The sequence below is a fragment of the Phragmites australis genome, chromosome 12 (assembly GCF_958298935.1).
Source record: "Phragmites australis chromosome 12, lpPhrAust1.1, whole genome shotgun sequence".
Taxonomy (NCBI): Eukaryota; Viridiplantae; Streptophyta; class Magnoliopsida; order Poales; family Poaceae; genus Phragmites; species Phragmites australis.
Genome location: NC_084932.1, coordinates 27,293,731 through 27,305,048, shown reverse-complemented (window position 1 = coordinate 27,305,048; position 11,318 = coordinate 27,293,731). Strand labels below are relative to the sequence as shown.

General features: G+C 44.2%; 1 protein-coding gene across 2 annotated transcripts; it reads right to left on the bottom strand.

Annotated features, from left to right (window-relative positions):
• Positions 1-8,924: 8,924 nt before the first annotated feature.
• LOC133887378 (uncharacterized) lies at positions 8,925-10,842 on the bottom strand. Of its 2 annotated transcripts, XM_062327313.1 has the most exons (3): positions 10,731-10,842; positions 9,524-10,626; positions 8,925-9,447 (listed from the first exon to the last, which is right to left on the bottom strand). In XM_062327313.1, the coding sequence occupies exons 2-3, from the start codon at positions 10,589-10,591 to the stop codon at positions 9,340-9,342; spliced, it is 1,176 nt and encodes a 391-aa protein (XP_062183297.1). In that variant the 5' UTR covers positions 10,592-10,626; positions 10,731-10,842; the 3' UTR covers positions 8,925-9,339. The 2 variants fall into 2 exon arrangements, with proteins under 2 accessions (XP_062183297.1, XP_062183296.1); XM_062327312.1 differs by having other exon boundaries at positions 8,925-10,626.
• Between the last annotated feature and the right edge of the window lie 476 nt (positions 10,843-11,318).

The window sequence follows — 11,318 nt, the reverse complement described above, 5'->3', positions numbered from 1 at the left end:
GGTTGTGGTTATGGTTCTGGTACAGGGAGTACCAAGTAGTTGTGGTTTTGGTTATAGTATATGGAGTACTAGACGGTTATGGTATGCAAGGTGGGAGCCTTGTATGTTGTTCCCCTTTCCAACCCTAATGAGATGGTTAACACAAGGAGGAGTATTAATACCCAAGAAGAGAACAACAATAACCAGAATCCACCCCTGCCCCCTCCAATGACCTTGGAACAACAGATGGCTATGCAAACTCAGATCTTGCAAGCTCTAGCCCAAACCATGGTGCAGATGCAGCAGTAACAACCAAATCATGTTCCTCAACTGCATCAACCATCAAGACTTGGAGAATTCAAAAGAACTCAACCCCCAGTCTTCAGTCATGCAGTGGAACCTATGGATGCAGATGATTGGCTGAAGGATATAGAAAGGAAGCTACAGGTTGCTCAATGCAATGATAGAGAGATGGTTCTCTATGCCTCACATCAACTCTCTGGTCAAGCCCTAGACTGATGGGAAGCATATTGTGCTGCACATGAAAATCCAGTAGCTATCACTTGGATGGAGTTTAAATCCAGTTTCCGCACTCATCACCTATTGTCAGGAGATGTCCGTCTGAAGAAGAAGGAGTTCATGAGCCTGAAGCAAGGACCAATGACTGTAAAGAAGTACGTGACCAAGTTTACTCAGCTGTCTAGGTATGCTCCTAATGAAGTGGATACAGATGAGAAGAAGCAGGAAAGTTTTCTGGAAGGTCTGAATGATGCCATAGAATATGCTCTACTTCCACAAGAGTTTCCCAATTTTCAAGCAATGGTAAACAAAGCTTTGATGGTTGAGTACAAGCGCCGTCAGCTGGATGAGAAGAAGAGGAAGATGTCTTTCCAAGGACAAGGAAGCAACACACGTTCCCGTGGGGAAACACAGATGTCTCCGCAAGGCCCTATGTTCCGTTCCAACGTTCAGTACCGGACTCAGTCGCAAATCCCTGTTTAGCGCTCCAACTATCAGACACCCCGATCAACTCCACCAGCTACTCCTCAAGTCAAGAATAGTCCAGCTACTCCTGGTCCAAACAAAGGATGTTTCTACTGTGGAGAGGAAGGGCACTATGTGAATAAATGCCTTAAGAGGGTGCAGGATCAGGCCAAAACCAACAAGACACCAAGGTCAACTCCAGCCTCAGCCCAGTCATGCAGTGGGAGTCAGAACCCCAGTCAGAACAACCGTGGACAACAAAATTATGTTCATGGGAAAGTCAACCATGTCACAGTAGAGGAAGCTCGTGATGCTCAGGATGTAGTGTACGGTATGTTCCTCGTTAACTCCCGACCTGCATCTATTTTGTTTGATTCTGAAGCTTCGCATTCCTTTATAACTACTCAGTATGTTGCAAAGCATGGTTTGCCTATGGTTATGATGAAGAATAATATGCTTATTAGCTCCCCTGGAGGAGGATTGAAGGCAAAGTATATATGTCTTAGCATAAGACTTAAAATAAGGGGGGTAGACTTCCCAGCGAATCTTATAGTCTTGGAAACTAAGGGCATAGATGTTATCCTTAGAATGGATTGGTTAGCCAAGTATGATGGAGTAATAGAGTGTGCCAGAAGGGCAGTTCATCTAACAAATGGAGATAGAACGAAGGTCGAGTTCGTAGCTACCATACCATTAATAGAGGATTGTTCTCTCAACCTACTGGAAGGAGCAACCATTGATCAGATCAAAGTGGTTTGCGAGTTTCCCGATGTTTTCCCTGATGAATTGTCAGGTATGCCACCGGATCGAGACATTGAATTTGTTATAGAATTGGTACCCGGTACGGCTCCTATAGCCAAAAGGCCATATAGAATGTCCGCTAATGACCTAGCTGAATTAAAGAAACAAATTCAAGAGAAGTTAGATAAATGTTTTATCAGACCAAGTGCGTCACCTTGGGGAGCCCCAATTCTTTTCGTAGATAAGAAAGATGGTACCTGACGAACGTGTGTAAATTATAGAGCACTCAATGACGTGACCATCAAGAACAAGTATCAGTTGCCCCGGATTGAGGATTTGTTTGATCAGATGAGAGGAGCCCGAGTGTTCTCCAAGACTGATCTAAGGTCTGGATACTATCAATTAAAGATTCGACCGTCGAATGTGCCCAAGACTGCCTTCACTACTCGAAATGGGTTATATGAGTATACCGTCATGTCTTTTGGATTGACCAATACACCAGCCTATTTCATGAACCTTATGAACAAAGTATTTATGGACAACTTGGATAAATTTGTGGTAGTATTTATTGATGATATTTTGGTTTTCTCTAAGAGTGAGGAAGAACATGAAGAGCATTTGAGAATGGTGTTACAGACACTCAGGGAGCATGAGTTGTATGCCAGCTTAGTAAGTGTGATTTTTTGTTAGATCAAGTTGCCTTCCTCGGGCATATCATAACGACTGGAGGTGTAGCAGTAGATCCAAGTAAATTAAAGGATGTGTTGAATTGGTTACCACCTACCAATGTGTTAGAGATCAGGAGTTTTCTTGGATTAGCAGGATACTATCGCCGCTTTATAGAAGGGTTCTCCAAGATAGCTTAACCTCTTACCTCCCTGCTTCAGAAAAATGTGGTTTTTAAGTGGAGCCCTTCTTGTCAAGCAAGTTTTGAAGAGTTGAAGAATAGATTGACTATAGTCCCAGTGCTAGTTCTACCAGACATTAGCAGGAATTTTGATATCTACTGTGATGCTTCGTGATAAGGACTTGGATGTGTTCTCATGCAAGAAGGTCGAGTCGTGGCCTATGCGTCAAGACAGTTAAGGAAGCATGAGGAGCACTACCCTACGCATGATTTGGAATTAGCAGCTGTGGTTTATGCATTGAAGATTTGGAGACATTACCTCATTGGAAAATGGTGTGAGATATATACGAATCATAAGAGTTTAAAGTATATTTTCACCCAACCGGATCTAAACCTTCGTCAACGTAGATGGTTAGAGTTAATCAAGGACTATGATGTGGGAATTCACTACCATCCAGGAAAAGCAAATGTAGTAGCCGATGCTTTGAGCCGGAAGGGTTACAGTAACTTGGTGACGGTTCAAGATAGTCAACTTGGGTTGTGGAAAGAGTTTGAGAAGCTCAACCTTGGATTTGTAGCGGATATGGAAACAACCACCATGGAAGTAGATTGCACTCTCGAACAAGAAATTCGGAAGGGTCAACAGGAGGACGAGAAGCTCAAGGAAATTAGACAGCTTATTAAGGATGATAAAGCTCCAGATTTTACAGAAGACAGTCAAGGTACTGTGTGGTTCAAAAAGAGAATTTGTGTGCCTAACCAGAAGGATATTAAAGGGATGATTCTGAGAGAAGCTCTTGATTCAGCATATTCTATTCACCCTGGAAGTACAAAGATGTATCAAGATCTCAAGGATCTCTACTGGTGGTATGGGATGAAGAGAGAGGTTGCGGAATACGTAGCCATGTGTGATACTTGCCAGAAAGTCAAAGCCGAACATCAGAGACCAGCAGGATTACTGCAACCCTTGAAGATACCTGAATAGAAATGGGAAGAAATTGGTATGGATTTTATTGTCAGTTTACCCCGTACGCAAGGGGGATATGATTCAATATGGGTCATAGTAGATCGATTGACTAAAGTCGCCCACTTTATCCAGTTAAGACTACGTATAGTGGAGCCAGATTAGCAAAGCTATATATGTCAAGAATAGTATGTTTGCACGGAGTGCCAAAGAAGATAGTATCAGATAGAGGAACACAGTTTACGTTCAAGTTTTGGCAAAAGCTACATGAGTCTATGGATGCAAAGCTGAACTTCAGTTCCGCCTACCACCCTCAAATCGATAGTCAAACTGAGAGAGTCAATCAGATATTGGAGGATATGTTAAGAGTTTGTGCTCTAAGGTTCGGTAAAAGTTAGGATAAGAGTCTGTCGTATGCAGAATTCTCATACAACAATAGTTATCAGGCCAGTCTTCAAATGTCTCCGTTTGAAGCACTGTATGGAAGAAAGTGCAGAACATCGCTATTCTGGAATGAGACCAGCGAAAGTCAAGTCTTTGGCCCAGAGGTTCTACGACATGCAGAGAAGCAAGTTCAGATAATTCGGGAGAATCTAAGGATTGCACAATCAAGGCAGAAAAGTTACATTGATAACAGGCGAAGAGAATTGGTTTTTGAAATTGGAGATTTTGTCTATCTCAAGGTTTCACCACTCAGAGGTCTTTGAAGATTCAAAGTCAAGGGGAAGCTGTTATCAAGGTTCATTGGACCTTTCAAAATAATAGAGAAAGGAGGGGAAGTAGCTCATCAGCTAGAGTTACCGCCTGAGATGGCAGATGTGCACGATATCTTTCATGTGTCTCAGTTGAAGAAGTGTCTTCTTGTGCCTGAAGAATAATTGCCAATGGAAGAGCTAGATGTTCAAGAAGATCTCTCCTATACAGAGTATCCCGTAAAGATTCTTGAGAGATCAAAAAGAGTGACCAGAACCAAAATAATACCATTGTGTAAAGTGCAATGGAGTCACCACTCGGAAGATGAGGCGAGGTGGGAGAGAGAAGAAGACCTGAAGACCGAGTTTCCTCATCTTTTCTCCAATCTGTCCGAATCTCGAGGGCGAGATTCATTTCAAGGGGGTAGGTTTGTAACACCCTAAACTTCCACTTTTGTAATTTCTTAAAATTTGCTACAGTCTAAAATTGAGTTTAAATATTTGAAAAAGGCAAAACCCTATTTTATAAAAAAGAAAACCAATTTGACATAGGATATATTTGAATATTGTGCATCCATGCTGTCCTTAGGCATGTAGGGCTTTTCTTTGTGTGGTTTGGTCTTTGTTTGAATGAATTTGGAAAATCAAATTGAAAAGGAAAAGGATAAAAACCTTATCTGGGCCACCTCCTCTTCTTTCTGGCCCACCTCCAGCCCCAGCCTATTTTTCTTTACCGTTTCCCTAGGCCGCGCCGCGCGCCTGCGCTTCGTCGAAGACACCCGCGCCGAAGCCGTCACCACCTGAGCCGCTGCTAGTGGGACCCCCACGTTGGATTTGTCGTCTCGTGTCTCGTCTCTCGCCGCCGAGTCCAAGACGAGTACGCCGCCAAGTCCGAGTCGAGTACGCCGTCGCCCCTGAGAAGACCCGAGCCACCTATATAAGTAACCCCACCTCTCGTCGGTTTTTCCTAGAGCCATCTCGCCAAGTTCCATCGCATCTCGCTAAAACCCGAGCTCCCCGCTGCCATTAGCGCCGCCGCTCGACTGCCCTCACCGCTTTGCCACTCTAGAGCCGTCCAGCATCGTCTGAGCCCACCTTCGGAGACACGTGCCTGCCCAGAAGCTTTTCCCGGCCTCGCCGTCGTTAATTGACCACCGAAGACCCTCGCCAACGAGTTCCCGTGCTTCACCGCTGCCTCCGTCATCGACAACCACCTTCCCGTGCCGCCTTGCCCTCGGTAAGCTTCAAAACGGACTCCTCGTACTCTCCTGGTTCTGTTGTGCTGCTTGTCGTCGCCGCCGGCGACCCAGAACCCGATACCGGTGAGCCTTCCGGCCGCGCGCCGTTGCAGTCCCCTCGGCGCCCGCCATGCTCTTCTTCCCCGGCAACCTGATCTCCTCTGCGTCGTTGGATCAGATCTGCACAGCATAGGTTAGATCCTACCGTACCCCTTCAGCACCCAATCAAACATCGCCACGTGTCATATGCTTAAACCCAGTCACCCGCCTTTGCCACGTCACCGTGCCACCTCAGCTACCACTTCAATCTTCTTGCCTATATCTCAAGCCAGTTAGTAGCCACGTATTAAAAGAGATTTTTCAATCTAAAAATAATTCCAGATAATTCCTTTAATTGTAACTTTGCAGTCTTGCCCCTAAACTTTTCTATAATTACAAAGGAGCCCTATCTTTTTACACTTAGGTCCCTAAAATTTTCAAAAATTGCATATAGGTCCTTCTATTTTAAAAAAGTCCCTAAAACTTTCTGTTAATTACAATTAAGTCCTTCTCTTAAGTAAAATAAACTTGCTTTTAGCATATCTTTTTCGTCGTAGCTCTGTTTTAAGCGATTCTTGCGCCGTTAGATTCGTTTTTTAGTGTTCTTTCTTTCTAGATAGGTTTTATCTTGTTATTTTTGTTTTGTACTCTATTATTAGTGTATCTTGTTTGTGTGTTTGCCAATTATTGTGTGATTAGTCAACAACGCCCCGGATCAATTTGAGGAACATCAAGATCAGGAGGAAGAATACACTGAGCAGCAGCAAGGAGAAGGCAACTGTCCTTGATCATCTTGAACATATGTTTTTAAATGTTTTGTTTTACAAAATTGCATGCAATGTCAATATGATGGGTAGTCACCTATGTTAGGATTTTTCCTAGATTTTTCCTTAGCATCCCTTGGAACCTAGATGGTTTATGGTTAGGTGTCTTTTATGGGTAGATTGCTTAGCCATGTTTTTGGGATGTTAAGAAGTGTCATAATCTTGACTAATGAACATATGCAACAATGGTCGTTACTGTGTTAATGGTCTAGCAACATGGAACCTTAGGCCTTGAGCAAAGTGGTTTTGATAGTTATCATGGTTATGATGTTGGTTTAGTGTTTGCTGAAGTAACCTAAGTAAGGACCGGTTCGTGGAGCGACAACCCAAGAAATAACGTACTAACCACGAGACTGATATGAGTAAGACGTGACATACTAATTAGTGTCTATCCAGTATGTGTTGTGTTAGCACAAAAGGGGGCTTCTGGGTAGGAGTTTAGCTTGCGTAAAGCCTGACGGTGAGACCTAGTGGGCAGACACATACTTGATTAGTCTCTGATTAGTGGCAAATGTCATTCAGTGATTCTTGGCGGCACACCATTGGCGTGTGTTAAGTGTTTCACGAACACGGTAACATGGAATTCACTGACTCGTGGGGAAAGCTGGACAACCTCTGCAGAGTGTAAAACTGTCATAACAACCGTGCTCGCGGTTCTGAGAGACTTCGATCCTCACATGATTAGTGGGCTGTGGTTATAGGTTTGGTTGTGGTTATGATTCTGGTACAGGGAGTATCAAGTGGTTGTGGTTTTGGTAATAGTACAGGGAGTACTAGACGATTATGGTATGTAAGGTGGGGAGTCTTGTATGCTGGGTGATGAACTATTTGGGTTACATTTACTTAATAAATGTTTATTGCTTTTGAGTTCAAATGTGTTTTTCTTACTCGCGTTTATGCAAATACACTATGTGTTAGTCTATTTTTGGTATAAGTCTACATATCATTATTTTTTCACACTTGCTAAGTACTCTATTTGCTCACTCTTATTATCTCCTACAAATCATATGCTGTTTAGTAAAAAACTTTGAATCAACACAACACCATACAAGAAAGAGTTTGTAAAACAATTCTACCGGCTGTGAGCATATATAAGACTTTGTGAGAGGGACACCTCGGAAACTGAGGGTGATAAGATAATTAGACACGCAACAAGACTTGGAACATGTGACAAAGCAGTGAAGTCCATAGCAACCGCGGAAACTATCCGTGTGATAGGACTTCGCAGTTAAGTCGAAAAAGGACTGCATACACATAGTGGTTCTGTACAGGGACACGGAGGTGTCAAAGGGATGACACACTGGAACATGTGACAAACCAATCTTTTCTAGAAGTTTGGAAGGTAGGCGTCCTGTCACAGTAACCCACCTTGTACGTGGAGGGCAGAGCAGAAGCCGCGATTGACGGCGAGGCCAGCCGCGTGCAGCAGTGTGCCGTGTACGGTACGTATAGATAGCTATTGCACGATGTTTGATCCGCATGGAAACAACATGTCATTAAGATAAGTTTCTAGTAGAAGACAAGCACATGTCGCTTTGAGACAACGTCTTCTTACATACCAGAGAGATGACTTACTTTGCTATATTAATTTATAGTAGTTACTTTAAATACTCATAATTTTTTCTTCGGGTGTCAGTTTTACTTTACAAAACAGTACATCAGTGCCGTTGAAAAATAATTTCAGTATCAATTTTTCAACCGTCACTTTTTACTCGGCATTGATACTCGTGTCTCCTGGAGAAGAGCAGGCTGGTCTAGTTGCGGCTCACATCGCTTATCTCGAGCCGCTTCTCGATGGCGAATTACGGCGCCATGGGAGGGAGAAGGACATGGGGAGGGGAGGAGGCCGATGGTGAGAGGGAGAAGGAGATAGGGAGGGGAGATCGACGTACACTACTACAAAAGCTATTTTTTAGACACCTAGGTTTTATTTCTACAGACGGTTCATAAGACAAACCGCCTGAGTAAGTAGCTGCGGCCCCGTGCAATTGTAGACCACCTGTAAAAAATAATTTTCTCAGACGGCTTCTTATATGAAACACATGTGAAAATAGCTTTATTTCCACAAGCGATTCACATAAGGAACCGTATGTGAAAATAGCTCCATAAATAGTGCATCGAATCGGGTAGCTTCGTTCAGACAGAGAGCTCTACTGTTCGAACAGTAGAGCTTAAGATGGCGGTGGATTTGGAAAGTAAAAGGGGAGGGTTTTATTTTTGAATTTTTTGGAGGAGCCATCTAAGGTAAGGATATCTCATCCCTAACTAGTATTTTGTTTTAAGTTTAGATTTAGATTTAAGGCTTAATTAGGGTTTAGTTGTGATCTAGAGATGCTCATGATTCTTGCCATTTAGATCATCAAATTAGCTAAAATTTATTACCAATATTGATTCAATTGTATAGATTCACATGATTATAGCATTATATTTTAAAAATGTAGCTAGAATTTGAAGTTTTTTTTTAGCTTTAGGAGATTTTATCATGAATGGAGATTTTTTTCTCTCTAGATCTAGATCTCTAGGAGAGGAAGAGGGAGAGGGAGAGAGAATAATGAATTCACATTATTTTGAGCCATAAATTTGCGCCAATGTAGATTCAATTGTGACGCTATATAATTGGAAAAAAATGACAGATTTTGAAAAAAAATTGTCACAAACAAACAACTAGACAGACTCTTTTAATACACACGGTGTGCTGAAATGGCTAGCCCGTGTAGGTGTACAGGTTGATAGACTAACTACTTCTAATCAAGTGCAAACTGCATTACGGATCCTTTTTTAATCCAGTCTGCGATTGAGCCCTGCAGCTGGGCAGGCGCGTGCGCAACCCACGAGCCGAGGAACTCAGTGGCTAAACTTCCACCTGTCCATCTCGGCACTCCCTTGCCCCACCGTTTCAGACGGTTTCGTCCCCTACCTTTCCGACTGGTTGCTCGCCATGCGGTCTTCTGGACCCGAAGGAATGCGCCGCCGTGCTTGGACTTCCACAGCATCTGATACGAGGTCGCTCCCGCATTCCGGCAAAGGCAATCTACCGCCTTGGGTAGCATGATCTCGCCCAGCTGTTCAAAGGAAATGTTTGCATACAAGCCACGTTGCGCGGCCTCCCCGTTGAGCATCTCTGTCGCTGAACCCCCAACTGCAGGCAACAAATCTTCAGAAGAAGCATGGGGCGAGAAGAGTCCTCCCAGTTTCAGGTATGGAACATCTCTCACCGGGCATGTTTCGCCGTCGACGACCGCCCTCTGTTTGTTGTACCCAGGTGACAGTGGGACGTGGCCCAGCAAAAACACTTCGGTAACTGGTTCCAAGTATATATCACATGGAAATGATTCTGATGATGAGCTTGTGTTGCTACCGGCATAGCTCTGCATGTGCCGATGATCATGTTGCTGGCAACAAAGCGGATCTGGCCGAAACCATTTACAAAATATGTTGTGAAGATTGTTCCAGTGTTTCTTAAGGCTTGAATCAATATATGGCGCCCAGTAGAAGTCTTGCGTTGGTAGCTGGGTGAGCTTTGTCTTCACAGTCTCAGAAGTGGACCTCAAGTGAGGCGTAAACAGCTGCAGGCATCTAACTACAACCCCAACTATGTCGGTACTCTCGGAAAGTCTAAAGTGAAGACCAAGAAGGAAATTATTCTCTGGCTTATTACCATCTTCGAAGAAAAATTTCAGCCTACCCTCTATCCCATGCTCGGGAGGACTGAAGGGCCCGAGCAAAAACGAGAGGTGTTGGTCCCCGCGAACAAAGCTATACTCTGTTCCTTTGCCTGCGAGAAGATGGCGCACAAGAGGGTCGAAGAACATGTATTGGCGTGGTGTGCCACCAAGCTCCACATATCTCAAAAACTCGCTAGCACCGTCTGCGAACCACTCGAATCGCCGAACGGTGGATCCGCTCAGCTCGTCGTCGCCGCGATTAAAGATGGAGGAAACGAACGACTTGGCAGTGTGAGCAATCCGTTTAGGAAAGGTGAGCTTCCTTACCCCGTTCTCCGTCCCTTCCTCTTCTCCCTGAGAGCGCTGCTTGCACCTCCGCAGTGTGTCGTCGCACTCCTGCACAGCGCGCTTGAGCTTGCTCCGCCAACGCAGCAATGGCGCGCTTGTGACGTTCCACTTGTCGGATGTCTCGAAGGCGGCCTCCAGCTTGATGTGCGCCATCTCCATCCTCTCCATGTGCTCCTTTGCATTTGACTTCCCCTCGTACTTGTCCCTTATGCTAGATAGGACTTGGCTAACTGCCTCCTGGACCACTGCGGAACTCACCATCTCTGCCATTAGGATCGATCAAAACAATATGTAGATCGATTATCCTGGATGCCCGGAAAGTAAGAGAAATTGATATATATATTAGTACATGTGCATATATATAATCAATCATTCAATCTTGTAGTGCGAGCGTAGAGGAAATCACAACCTGGAGGAGTTGGAGCTAGTTGTAGGGTTGTAGTAAGGAAGTCGCACCAGGAATCAATACAACACCATAAAAGAAACAGTTTGTGAAACAATTCTACAGGCTGTGACCATATATAAGACTTTGTGAGAAGGACACCTCGGAAACTCAGGGTGATAAGACAATTAGACGCGCAAGAAGACTTGGAACATGTGGCAAAGCAGTGAAGTCTATAGCAACCGCGGAAACTATCCGTGTGATAGGACTTCGCAGTTAAGTCGAAAAAGGACTGCATACACATAGTGGTTCTGTACAGGGACACGGAGGTGTCAAAGCGATGATATCCTAGAAGAGATGAGTGAAGAGGAAACGGGAGAGGAATCTTTTCTACAAGTTTGGAACGTAGGCGTCCTGTCACAGTAACCCACCTTGTACGTGGAGGGCAGAGCAGAACCCGCGAGTACAGCCGCGTGCAGCCCGCGTGCAGCAGTGTGCCGGGTACGGTACGTATAGATAGCTATTGCACGATGTTTGATCCGCATGGAAACAACCATGTCATTAAGAAAAATTTCTAGTAGAAGACAACCACGTGTCACTTTCAGACAACGTCTT

What these genes read in the sequence shown, in the direction of transcription:
- LOC133887378 (XM_062327312.1), bottom strand. Translation starts at nt 10,591, where the DNA reads ATGGCAGAGATGGTGAGTTCCGCAGTGGTCCAGGAGGCAGTTAGCCAA.